The 14367-nt window shown below is 32.3% G+C and overlaps 2 protein-coding genes across 6 annotated transcripts in view; both read right to left on the reverse strand.

Moving 5' to 3' along the window:
• Positions 1–7229, reverse strand: part of LOC107483337 (stilbene synthase 3) — an 8717-nt gene extending 1488 nt beyond the window's left edge. Inside the window, exons 1-2 of one of the 4 annotated variants that reach the window (XM_052259886.1) lie at positions 6953–7229; positions 6505–6629 (exon numbers count right to left, since the gene is read on the reverse strand). In XM_052259886.1, the coding sequence (XP_052115846.1) occupies positions 6505–6629; positions 6953–7130 (303 nt within the window). In that variant the 5' untranslated portion in view covers positions 7131–7229. Of the gene's footprint in view, positions 1–118; positions 385–5494; positions 6630–6952 lie in introns of those variants that run through there. The other 3 variants (XM_052259887.1, XM_016103961.3, XM_016103962.3) reach the window with 3 other exon arrangements.
• Positions 7230–9342: 2113 nt separating this feature from the next.
• LOC107483339 (stilbene synthase 3) overlaps positions 9343–14367 on the reverse strand; it is a 46430-nt gene continuing 41405 nt past the window's right edge. The window contains exons 1-2 of one of the 2 annotated variants that reach the window (XM_016103963.3): positions 10861–11135; positions 9343–10536 (exon numbers count right to left, since the gene is read on the reverse strand). In XM_016103963.3, the coding sequence (XP_015959449.1) occupies positions 9545–10536; positions 10861–11038 (1170 nt within the window). In that variant the 5' untranslated portion in view covers positions 11039–11135 and the 3' untranslated portion in view covers positions 9343–9544. Of the gene's footprint in view, positions 10537–10860; positions 11136–14367 lie in introns of those variants that run through there. The other variant, XM_052259885.1, reaches the window with a different exon arrangement.

Genomic DNA, 14367 nt, shown 5'->3' on the forward strand with positions numbered 1-14367 from the left:
TATGATATATTTATAATGAAATGTTAATTATTGTGTTTAAATAATATATAAGTAAAATAAATTTTATTTTGATAAATATTAATTAAAATAAAAATAAAACGCTTGCAAGAATACATACAAATACGCTGAAACTTCTTCTTTAAGTCGGTCATGTGTTCGCTGTTAGTAACTCTAAAATAATAGTCTGCATATGTACTCTGGTCAACATAGTTTGATGGATTTGCCGTGCCAATTGCCAATACAGTTGCAAGACCTTCTGCCCTTTGAACCTTACGAATCTCGCTCACAGACACCATGTTTTCTTAGCGATGTTCTTTGGGATAGAAAAGCTTAGATATGTTTTTTGGGATAACAATGCAAAGATATTTTGATCGATGAAGACGGGCATGGAGATGGGGGGTATTTATATGCTTGGGGGAGTAGGTGAATATGTAGAATAAGAAACCATGTTCTCAATCAAAAGTATATTAAACTCGTAATAATGTTCCTGGTCATAGCAGTATTCCGAAACGATGTTCTCCAATTTCTTAATTGGTTGCTTAATTGTTTTATTTTGACTTTGAAAGGATGAACCCGCTGTAATTTGGAGGCATCGATAGGGGGAAAATTTCTATTAGGTGACATCATTCTCTTGTTCAGTACTTTATTGGAAAACTTACTATTATTTTCTATTTTTTATTATTTTAGATAAGTTATTATATATTATTTATTATTTATTATCTATATAAAATAGGGATATAAAAATATTTAGTGTACAAATTTTTATTCGTAAAATTTTTTTATGTATAAATTTATTGAAAGAAATTTGTAGTTTTTAAAATTTTAACCCAAAACTTTTTAATTAATTAATTAATTATTATTATTATTATTATTATTAGTAAAAGTTTTTATTCGTAAATATTTTTTAATGTATAAATTTATTGAAAGAAATTTGTAGTTTCTAAAGTTTTAATCCAAGACATTATTATTATTATTAATCCTCGGAATCCATAAGTTAGAAGTTAGAGATGTCTTTCTTAGATGACTTTGTTTAAATTTGAGCATATGTTCATTTAAGTATACATCATCAAGGAATAGTCAAATTATTATTTAAAATTCCATTTTTTAATGCAAATATGCTTTCACTACTACACTCATCAAGTCTATTATGGATGGCTTTACTAACAGTTGGTGTGGGAACTAACAAGTTATTGACGGCCGTTGCTAAAATACAAGTCATTGGTAACGTGACTGGAAATTATTTTTTTCCGACAAGTCAATTTTACTGTCCTATATGATGTCTGCACCTATTATCGCGAATAATATTGTTGAGGTGTTAGAAACATAATCATTCATAGTTTTATACTGTCTTTTTTTATTAGTCTAAGTTTTTGAAAAAAATAATATTATGATATAATATTAAAATTTTGTATTTAAAATATTTAGAGTTTGATTTTTGATAAATAAAAAAATAATATAATTAATATTTCAGACGAGTGAGTCATTGACAATATTTAAATAAATAAAATTTTAATTATAAATTAAGAAATAAGTTACAAACAATATAGTTTTTATTTTTATTTAATTTTTAAATATAATTAGAGATTGTTTAGTCGTTAGTAAATATAAAATTAATGTTAAACATGGCTTGACCGTTGGTATTTTGAAATAAAAATGTTGCGTTGCGCTTATTATTTCTATTTAGAGACGACTTGACTATTGGTTTATTTATTTATTAACTGATTTTCAGTGCTAATATATAAAACATTTTTGTCTTACATACATATGCACCATAAAGTAGGAACTATTAAGGATATGGATAGCTGCAAGTGGGTAGCCGGGCATCACGTGCTTCACTATTATTAACCATTATATCCATGTCATGCTGAAATCTCTTCGAATTAAAAATGTTTGTGTTCTACTACTAGTGGGTGGAACTTATTATATCATGTTTTCTAATAGAAATTTCAATATTCAAAGACGACGATGTATTTGAGTGGGTGTGTGAGGAGTTTGGTGGATGACTATGGAGAGTTGGAGGCTTCTCTCACTCCACGCCTCTATATCTACCACCACATATATGAATCTGGTCTTAATTAATTACTCTTTCTTGACCAAATTAAACAATAATAATATAATATAATTGATGACTATATTATTTCATACTTTTTTTTATCGTTTGTTACAACTCGATCCAAAAAAAAAAAATACAAAATGTAATACAGCATCTACATATATTTTGAATGTTTTAAATTTAAACATTACGAACTTACAAGAAATAATAACAAAATTATTGACATTACGAAATCTATATCTAACTATGTCTACATATATTTTGAATATTCCAACACCCAATACATGCTCTTTGAATACTCATACCCATGCCTTAAAAAAAAAAAGAATCCACTTTTATTTTAAACAGTTTCCTTGGAATCCAAAACAAAACAAAATCACCAACTATGTACCAAACGTTAAATAACCAATTCCCTTCGACATTACCGTCAAGAATTAGTTATTCACCATTTAAAACATTTTTCAATCAATGGGTATCAACTCGACCCAATAAGAGAAAAAGTCTCAAACACATTTGATTCAAACAACCAAACATAAACTTTTCAAGAGTCAAGAGTACAACCAAACATAAACTTCAAATAAACAAAACTAAGAAACAAAATTAAATCATTACATTGGACTTGCATAGTGTAACTCTTCTAACTTTTCTTGCTATAGATGTGATATCTATAAATTCCATTGTGTTGGGAATAAGAAGTATGACCACAATCCAATCAATCATGTGTCAAATAATTCGTTATTATTATTATATTAAAATGTTAATATAATAAGGTCCTTGATTAAATTTAGAGATTTATCATTGTGACAGTGATCATAATATTGAGAGATAAATCTTTTATAATTTAATCTAAATTGTTCTTGGTTATATGATTATTAAAAAGGACATTAATAATCCGGAAAGATCAATATATATATAATGGTCTTCATTGGATGAAGATTAATAGATCTCATTTATTAAATTATATATATAGATGGTGCATATAAGGATATGACTATTGAATTGGCTCACTCTAAGAATTCCTAATGGTTATAATTACCGCATATTTGTCAATAGGATATTCTCAAGATGAACATAGTCATAGAGTTTCCTTTGACCTGCGACTATCATAGTAATTAACAACGTATTTATTATACTTTGATTCCGGACACCTAATACCCTAGGGTGCTAGTTGAATGGATATTGGGTATGATTTAAATACTTGTAGAATTAATGATCAGTCAATAAGGAATCCGTCAACTCTCGGTAAAGAGTTTGAACTCTATGATTATAATGAATGAGATGAATAAACCTTGGCCAAGGAGATTGATTGAATGAAGAAATGAGTTTCTTAAGTCATTCACAGTTCATTATAATAATGGTAACAAGTTAGAGTTTGACAATTAAACCATATTCTAAAGGTTAACCAAGAGCTAGAAAGATGGAAGGAATTATACTTTGTTCTTCTAAGGTTCTTAGTAAAAATATATTACTTCATACTATCGGGTCGTTGAGGAGTGTTGCTAGACGCCAACCTTGATTAGTAAATTTAGTATGACTAATTTACTACCTGATTAGTATTGAACCTATGGGGTCACACACTAACGAGTGTTCTAACCTTTGCTATAGAATTATTTAATTATTATTTTGATTTGATCAAATAAATAATTATATTAATTCAAATGGAATATTATTATATTCTTTGCTAGCACCAAGAATATAATAATAGTATGATAATTGAGAATATTAAATGAGAATTGAGAATAATTAGTTATTCTATTTTTGAATTTAGATGAGATCCTAACTGATTCTGTTTTTAAATTGAGTTATGATATGATTCATAAAATTTGAATGATTCAGATTTGGAATTTCAAGATATGATTTAAATTTGAATTGAGAATCAAATTTAAAATCAGTAACAAATCTCATACTATATATATGTACGTCAAGAGTACAGGAAAGTCACGAGAGAATAACAAGAGTTTTATTCCTTTACCTCTACACACATAAACGTATGTGAGCCTAATTCTTGGAGAAGAATTTTATGGCATGCAAAGAGTTGCAAGAGGTTTCTCAATTTAGATCAGATGTCCATTGGTCAAAAAGTTGACAACAAAGGTTGGTCTCGGTGTGGATACGCATAGCGCTTTCGTACCATCGAAGGAGAAAGCGATTTTTACTAAAGTGTCTAAAAGTATTTACATCTGATCTACTATCTATATATTGTATATTATTGGAATAAAGTTTAAATACAAAATATATCTTTAGAATTACTTTCTTTTCTTCCGCTGTGTGTTATGAACACATGGTAATCCTTCGTATTGAACCCACTGGTTCTCATTTATGTTTGCCTTAGCTTGCCATTGCCTCTTTCAAACGAACTCCTTGCTAGTTTTATCCTCTAAAGACAATTTTTGGAACACCTCTTTGTTTACAATTACTTTATTTCTCAAGAATCTTTGTTCTCGATTAGTTTTTGTTTGTCCTTTAATCTACTTAACTAAGTTTTTATTTTCTATTACCACCTTCAATTCCTCTCCTTTTATATTGGCTTCTTCCATGAGAAACTGAATAGCTACCATAATTCCTTCCAAATTCGCATCCCCACTTATTTTTTCTTGAATCACATCTCCCATGATACATAATAGTTTTCCCTCTTTGGTAGTAAGATACCCCCAACTACAAAGCCTCCTATTTGTGGGTTATATACAGCACAATGCCACCAAATCCATTCTTTATCATCGTTCCTATTTTGATGCTTCACTAGACCACCTTTTGTGTCTTGTTCGTTAGATACCATTGACTAACAAAAGTTTTTATACGTTTCCATTCTGTTTCCTATGGAATATCTTTATTTTCAAACACCTTTTGGTTTCTACAATTTCAAACCACCCATAAAATAGCAAAAATTAAAATAGGAGTAAAGTATCGTTTTTGTCCTCAACATTTGGGATAAATCTCAAAGTTGTCCATAACGTTTAAATCGTCCTATTTAAACCCCTAATGTTTCAAAATTGACTCAATATTGTCCTGCCGTTAGGGATATGTGAATAGAATTAACGGCGGGACAAAATTGAGATGATTTTGAAACGTTGAGATTTAAATAGGACGAAAACATTGGGAACAAAAGCGATACATAGAATTAAATTTTAATTTTATCCTTCAATAATATCAATTTTTTAGGGTACATAATTATTCAATTATTTTTTAATCACATCTAAGTAAATTACACTTAATCCATTACTTTTATTTTAAATAAATATATTTTTTTATAATTTTGTTTTTAAAAATTTTTACTGGTCATTAAATGTTTGTAAGATGGATACTCATACGAAGGTGCTTATAATTGTTTTTAGATGAAAATGCAACCCAAATATATATTCGTATGTGACATGTTGCTCAAAACAAAAGAATTTGATTTATACTTTACTAACAGTTACAAATTTTGATGTTGAATCTTCGCGCAAATAAATAACTATAGACAACTTTGTCTAAGTTTTCTTTCAATTAATAATATATGGGCAATCAAGACCTTATTTTGGAGCAAAAAAAATATTAAAAAATAATACAATCATATATCTATAGAGAAAGATATATAATTAAGTTTATCAGATAGCCACACTGCGAAGAACAACGGTTTCAATGGTGAGACCAGGACCAAAGCCAAAAAGTACACCCCAATCAAGTCCTTCACCGGTAGTTTTAAGTCCTTCTTCAAGAGATTTCTTCCTCATCAAATCCATGATGAAGAACACACATGCACTTGACATATTACCATAATTACTAAGTACATCTCTAGTAGCTTTCATTTTTTCTGGTTTCAAGTTCACCTTCTGTTCAACCTGGTCCAAAATTGCACGTCCACCAGGGTGTGCAATCCAAAATATTGAGTTATAATCAAATATACCCAACGGATCAAAAGCTTTACTGAGCGCGTCATTGATATTTTGTGAAATAATATCAGGAACACTCTTGTTAAGATAGAATGTAAGCCCAACTTCACGAAGGAGACCACCGATAGCTCCATGGCTACCAGGGACGAGTTTTTGATCGGTCGAAACAATCTCAAAGATAGGCTTCTCAACATCTGGCACAGGATCAGAACCAATGATAATCGCAGCAGCTCCATCTGCAAACAATGCTTGTCCTACAAGACTATCCATATCTGTCTCACTAGGACCACGGAAAGTGACTGCGGTATTCTCAGAACAAACGATAAGAACACGAGCATCCTTGTTGTTTTCGGCCAAGTCTTTAGCCAAACGAAGAACAGTGCCACCAGCGAAGCAGCCTTGGTGGTACATCATGTACCTCTTGACGCATGGGTCGAGCCCTAAGAGTACGATGAGTTCGTAATCAACGCCAGGCAACGCAACACCACTGGTGGTGCAGAAGATCAAATGTGTGATTTTAGACATTGGCTGTCCCCATTCTTTGATGGCCTTGGTTGCAGCTTCTTTTCCAACTCTTGGTACCTCCCTAATCATCATATCTTCCCTTGCATCCAACGATGGTGCCTTGTATGCACACATGTTAGGATTCTCTTTCAGTATCTCTTCTGTTAAGTACATATGTCTATTCTTGATTTGTGTTCTTTCACCTGAAATAATAATGCGCAATTCACATCCATTATTACCTTTGATAAAGTCTAGAAAATGAAATATATAGCAATAATGTTATTCTTGAGTTGGTTTCGTAGTAACTTAAATCTTTAAGTACTATTTAAATAAATAGTTCATCTAAATTTGTAATTATAAAAGTAATGTCATTATTAAGTAGTTATTACTATTAATATCAAACGGTGAATATGATATATTGTATAATATGTTAATTTTACATTATAGTTAATTTAAAAGTAAAATGATAATTTTTTTCATAAATATTAAACAAAATAAAACTAAAACACTTAACAAAAATACATACAAATGCGCTGAAATTTCTTCTTGAGATCAGTCATGTGTTCGCTATTGGTTACTCTGAAATAATAATCAGCATATGTGCTTTGATCAACACAATTCGGTGGATTTGCTGTGCCGATTGCCAATACTGTTGCAGGACCTTCTGCCCTTTGAACATTGTGGATCTCACTCACAGACACCATCTTTTCTTAGCTGTGTTTTTCTTATAGCAAAGCTTCGCTACGTTCTTTGGGATAGCAAAGGTTATTAGCTATGTTGTTTGGTATTTTGGTGAAGAATTAGGCACGGAGAGGGGGGATATTTATATACATCAGATTAGGGGCATATGTGGAATTAAAGGGAGGAATTATTGGAACATATATATAAAACGTGCTCAACAACTCAAAGTATAGTAAATTCGTAATATATAAAATGTTCCTGGATTCAAACCGTCAGCAGATGTATTCTGACTTCTTCGTTGTTTTATTGTTTTACTTTGACTCTGATTGATTATTGTGCATGTATCATGGTACATATATGTATTTGTGTACTTTTAGTATAATTCATGATAGTCATTATTGTATGTGGATGGCGGCTCAGATTGTTGGCTTAATTCTTTAGTGATTTATGAAGTATTTAATTTTTTTCCCTCGCCAAAATATAATATTTTTTATGATATCATTTTTTTAGAAAATTTAAGTTCATATAAAAATATAAATAATTATATTTCTAATAATATTTGTTATTTGTTTGTGCTTGGTAGAATATAGTATTTGTTATTTAATGTGTGTTTTATTTTTTTATTTGTCTGTGAAAAATTTCCTTTAATTTTTTATTGTATCATACTATAGCAACTTTTAGCACGCTATCTCATCAGAAATGTTTATTAGGGGTACATAAGATTTTTTATATGTGACGGCTATTTGAATAGATGCAATAGGTAGTTTGGAATTACTTATTGCTTCATTAGTACCATTTATTCATGTCATGTTAAAATCTTTCTCAAACAAAATTGTTAGTGTATTGTTTATTAATTAACTAGTACTTATTGTATATTTATAAGTGGTCCTATCATTTTTTATATAAATTTCATTATTGAAATTGAACATATGTTAGTTTGATCGGGTGTATAAGGAGTTTGGTGGATGACAATGGATCGGAGTCTACCACCCACATATGAGTCTGGTATTAATTAATAAATTAGTCTTGCTTAACATAATTGACTATATTATTTTATATTTATTATTAGATAGATATTTTATAATATAATATAAATTAATAAAAAATTACAAAAAAAAGTAAAGTTCATATTCAACAATACAATGATTCAATACTTTCATTTATATTTTTAACAAATTCTAATGTGCTAATCAACTAATTAAGTGATCCAATATTAATTGGGTCGTAACAATACTCCCCTATTTAAACACATCTTTGTTCTCAAACAACATATGTTTTAGTTTATAAATTGTATTATCTCCAATGGATTATAAATATAGTATTCATTCGTTGAGTTGGGAAACTTATCATTATTTCTTTATATTTTTCGGATGTTTAATCATAATTTGATAAGCTAACTCTGCTATAGTTGCTAGCTACTTTGATAAGCCTAACTTGCCAAGAGCCATGCAGGTTGTAGAAGAACATTTGGTTAAACTCGTAGAATATATCTATTGATCTTATTATATATGTCAATATATTTCAGAAGCAGGATTATCGAACAAAATTATTTGCAATAGATTTGTGTGGAATAAATTAAATAACAATGGCCTTGTTTTATCTCTTGTTATTTTATATAAAGAAGAGTAAATAAATTGCTAATAGCTTTGTTATGAGATACTTTTTATTAACACTACAAAAAAAAATAAGTTTTCTGCCACGCTTTTAAAGCGTGTCGAAAAATACTTAAAAGCGTACCAATAAGTGCTTATAGGTACCGATTACAATCCAAATCGGGTTATGACAACGTTAGTCTTTTTAAATTTGATTACAAAAAATATACACCAATTCATATTTCATAAAATTAAAAAATATACCACTTTTGTTTTCTATCATTAATAGTGTTGCTGCCACCAACCCCACCATAGCCACTGGCAGCAACAACAACAAACAATAACAATAATCTCCTCCTAATGGAAGACAACATCGTTCGATTTGCGAATTTGCGACTTTGCAATAACTAGGGAACAAAATGCAAGATGGTAAGAGAAGATGGAGTAAAGGCAGGAGATTAGGGGGTAATTATATGGGATACTACGACACACAATAATATAAAAATTGCAAACATGATACTATCAAGTCTTATACTATCCTAGCTAATATTTTTTTGCTTTATTATAAATCGAACCTCATACGAAGGTAGTTATAGTTGTTTTTAGATGAAAATGCAACCCAAATATATATTGGTATGTGACATGTTGCTCAAAAGAAAAGAATTTGATTCATACTTTACTAACAGTGACAAACTTTGATGTTGATGAATCTTCGAATCAACAAATAACTATAGACAACTTTGTCTAAGTTTTCTCTCAACTAATATCAAGACCTTATTTTAAAGAAAAAAAACTATAAAAAAATAACACAATCACATATATGCAGAGATATATAATTAAGCATATCAGATGGCCACACTGCGGAGAACAACTGTTTCAATAGTGAGACCAGGACCAAAGCCAGAAAGCACACCCCAATCAAGTCCTTCACCGGTGGTTTTAAGTCCTTCTTCAAGAGATTTCTTCCTCATCAAATCCATGATGAAGAATACACATGCACTTGACATATTACCATAATTGCTAAGCACATCTCTAGTAGCTTTCATTTTCTCTGGTTTCAAGTTCACCTTCTGTTCAACTTGGTCCAAAATTGCACGCCCACCAGGATGTGCAATCCAGAATATTGAGTTATAATCAAATATACCCAACGGATCAAAAGCTTTACTGAGCGCGTCGTTGATATTTTCTGAAATAATATCAGGAACACTCTTGTTAAGATAGAATGTAAGCCCAACTTCACGAAGGAGACCACCGATAGCTCCATGGCTGCCAGGGACGAGTTTTTGATCGGTCGAAACAATCTCAAAGATAGGCTTCTCAACCTCTGGTACAGGATCAGAACCAATAATAATAGCAGCAGCTCCATCTGCAAACAATGCTTGTCCTACAAGACTATCCATGTCTGTCTCACTAGGACCACGGAAAGTGATTGCAGTATTTTCAGAACAAACGATAAGAACACGAGCATCCTTGTTGTTTTCAGCCAAGTCCTTAGCCAAACGAAGGACAGTGCCACCAGCGAAGCAGCCTTGGTGGTACATCATGTACCTCTTGACGCATGGGTCGAGCCCTAAGAGTACGATGAGTTCGTAATCAACGCCAGGCAACGCAACACCGCTGGTGGTGCAGAAGATCAAATGTGTGATTTTAGACATTGGTTGTCCCCATTCTTTGATGGCCTTGGTTGCAGCCTCTTTTCCAACCCTTGGTACCTCCCTGATCATCATATCTTCCCTTGCATCCAACGACGGTGCCTTGTATGCACACATGTTAGGATTCTCTTTCAGTATCTCTTCCGTTAAGTACATATGTCTATTCTTGATCTGTGTTCTTTCACCTGAAATAATAATTTATAATTTGCATCCATCGTTACCTTTGATAAAGTCTAGAAAATGAAATATATAGCAATAATGTTATTCTTGAGTTATTTTCGTAGTGACTTAAATCTTTAAGTACCATTTGAAGATATAATTTATCCAAATTTGTAAGTATAAAAGTAATGTTATTATTAAGTAGTTATTATTGTTAATATCAAACAGTGGATATGATATGTTGTATAATATGTTAATTTTGCATTTTAATTAATATAAAAGTAAAATGATAATTTTTTTTAATAAATATTAAATAAAATAAAGCTAAAACACTTGATAAAAATACATACAAATGCGCTGAAATTTCTTCTTGAGATCAGTCATGTGTTCGCTATTGGTTACTCTGAAATAGTAATCAGCATATGTACTCTGATCAACACAATTTGATGGATTTGCCGTGCCAATTGCCAATACAGTTGCAGGACCTTCTGCTCTTTGAACGTTGCGGATCTCACTCACAGACACCATCTTTTCTTAGATGTGTTTTTTGGATAGCAAAGCTTCGCTATGTTCTTTGGGATAGCAAAGCTTATTAGCTATGTGTTTGGTGAAGAATTAGGCACGGAGAGGGGGGATATTTATATGCATCAGATTAGGGGCATAAGTGGAATTAAATGGAGGAATTATTGGAACATATATATAAAAAGTGCTCAACAACTCAAAGTATAGTAAACTCGTAATAATGTTCATGGATTCAAACCGTCAGCAGATGTATTCTGACTTCTTCGTTGTTTTATTGTTTACTTTGACTATGATTGATTGTGCATGTATCATGGTACATATATATTTGTGTACTTTTAGTATAATTCAAGATATTGTCATTATTATATGTGGATGGCGGCTCAGATTATTGGCATCGTATATTTCTCCGGTGATTTACGTATCTATTTTCTTTTTCTTGTCAGAATATAATATTTTTTAAGATATTATTTTTCTTTTTAATTTAAACTGATAAAAAGATCTAATATAAATCTAACATTTGTTATTGCAGTAATATTAAAAAAATAATATTTAAAATTATTTTATATAACATTATATATATATAACATCTATAATTATATATTTATTTCATCTAAAATTATATAATTATTTTAATAATAATTAATAAATACTAAATAGATAACTTTAGATTATTTGAGCTGTTTTTTATATTCTTCTAAATATTATTGTTCTTATTTAATATATGTTTTATTTTTTATTTGTTTGTAAAAATTTTCCTTTAATTTCCTTTAATTTTTTTTATTGTATCATACTGTATCAATTTTTGGCACGCTATCTCAGAATTGTTATTAGGGGAACATAAGATTTTATATATGTGACGGCTATCCTATTTGAACAGATGCAGTAGGCAGTTTGGGCATCACGTGCTTCGTTAGTACCATTTATCCATGTCATGCTGAAATCTCTTCGAAGCAAAAATGTGTGTGTTATTTTATTAATTAACTAGTACTTATTGTATATTTATAAGTGATGTTATCATTTTTTATATAAATTTCGTTATTGAAATTGAACATGTTAGTTTGACTGTGTGTGTGAGGAGTTTGGTGGATGACAATGGAGTAGTAGTGGTATTATTCTTGCTTGACCAAATTAAATTAAACATTAACATAATTGATAAAATATAAAATATAAACAGAGTTTGATAGATATTTTATAATAAAATATTCATCATTAGATAGATATTTTATAATAAAATATAAATTAATAAAAAAAAAGTACAAAAGGTGAGGTTTGATGTAGTTTCAAGAAACTGCAATAGTTAAAATAGGGAGTTAAAATCCGATAGCTAGTGTTTTGGACCCGGCTTTCGGGTTCCCTTCGAATCAGCTACAACTCGGATACTCAGGCCCAGGCTATAACTGTGGCTCGAACTGGCCCAACAAGCTTGATGACCACCTAATTGATATTCAAATTTAAATGCTTCCCTTATATTAGCTAACAATGTAAGATAAGACAATGATCAAAAATTATATAAAGGGATTAAAGGGCTTTCTCAGGTATGATACTTATTCCTAACCTTCACATACACCTCTCATATTCATTCTGACTTGAACGTTGGAGTGTCTTTGCATGTACCACTTTTCGCCGCTCCAGAAGTTTGACCCGTCACCATCAAGACCGGCTAGTCCCCGATCCCTCTCACAACCCATACGAGAAATATCTCGTACATTGACACTGTCTGTAGGATCAACCAAGCGTTAATGGCATGACAGAGGAATTCGAGGAGCTATCCTCGAGTCATCACCATGAACCCAACTTGCCAAATCAGACGCATAAAACACAAAATGATACCCCTACCAACCCACAAGAAAGTAATAACCATTGCAGTGCACCACCAATCAATCTCTAAGGGATAATTCATGAACTGTTCGAAAGGATACAAACCCTGGAAGGCCGGATCGCTTCCAAAGAGTGGTACCAGCCAGAACACATGAGTCAAGCAACCTCTCGTAGCCGATCATGGCGAGAAACCCAGAATGAAAAATCCCCTGACCGGAATCATAGCAAACGCCAAAAATCGCAGCGCCTCCCACGAACTAGAATGCCGATGACACGAGGAGGACAGAAGGTACTGTCGAGATCCCAAACGGACAACGAACGAACACGTCATAATAAGAGCCACCCTGTTCACCAAGAAGATCCTAAAGACCAAACTACCGAAAAACTTTGACAAGCCAACCGATATGAAATATGACGGTACGAAAGACCCCCAGGAACACCTGACAACCTTCGTAGCCAGGATGAACCTGGAAGGAGTCACTGATGTGGTCCGGTCTAGGGCATTCCTAGAAACCCTGGCGGGCCCAGCAACAAATGGTTTAACGCCCTCCCAAATGGCTCAATCACGATTTTTAACGATATCACCAGGAAGTTCATGGCACAATTCACCACAAGGGTTGCTAAAGCGAAACACCCGATCAACCTACTGGGAGTCACCTAACGACAAGACGAACCCACAAGGAAGTACCTTGATAGGTTCAACGATGAGTGCCTAACGATCGACGGGCTCACAAATTATGTGGCCAACCTTTGTCTGACCAACGGACTCATAAATGAAGATTTTCGGAAGCACCTAACAACGAACCAGTGTGGACAATGAATAAGATCCAAAACGTGGCAAGAGAATACATAAACGACGAAGAGGTGAGCCACTTCGTGGCTTCCAATAAACAGCACCACGCCAACACGGCACCACGAAGCAACCCTCACTCAAAGAAACTCTAAAGGAGCACTTCAAGCCCACCCCCACCAACCGGCTACCTAGGGTGGGAAAGTTCACAAACTATGCACCTCTGTCAGTCCTAATCACGGAGATCTATCACCAGATAGCAGAGCGAGGAATCCTCCCAAAGGAACAACAACTAAAGAAACGAATTGGCGGCAGCAAGAGTCTATACGACGATTACTGGTGCACGAAATTGCAATCACACTTTTGCAATTCCGCACAACTAACCAGCAAGTGCACTGGGTCGTCCAAGTAATACCTTACGTGAGTAAGGGTCGATCCCACGAAGATTGTCGGCTTGAAGCAAGCTATGGTTATCTTATAACTCTTAGTCAGGATATCAATAATTATCAGGGTTGATTGTAAAAAGTAAAAGAACATGAAATAAGTACTTGTTTTGCAGTAATGGAGAACATGTTGAGGTTTTGGAGATGCTCTATCTTCTGAATCTCTGCTTTCCTACTGTCTTCTTCTTCAGGCACGCAAGACTCCTTCCATGGCAAGCTGTATGTAGGGTTTCACCGTTGTCAATGGCTACCTCCCATCCTCTCAGTGAAAATGTTCAACGCAC

Source organism: Arachis duranensis, chromosome 4 (assembly GCF_000817695.3).
Source record: "Arachis duranensis cultivar V14167 chromosome 4, aradu.V14167.gnm2.J7QH, whole genome shotgun sequence".
NCBI classification, from domain to species: domain Eukaryota; kingdom Viridiplantae; phylum Streptophyta; class Magnoliopsida; order Fabales; family Fabaceae; genus Arachis; species Arachis duranensis.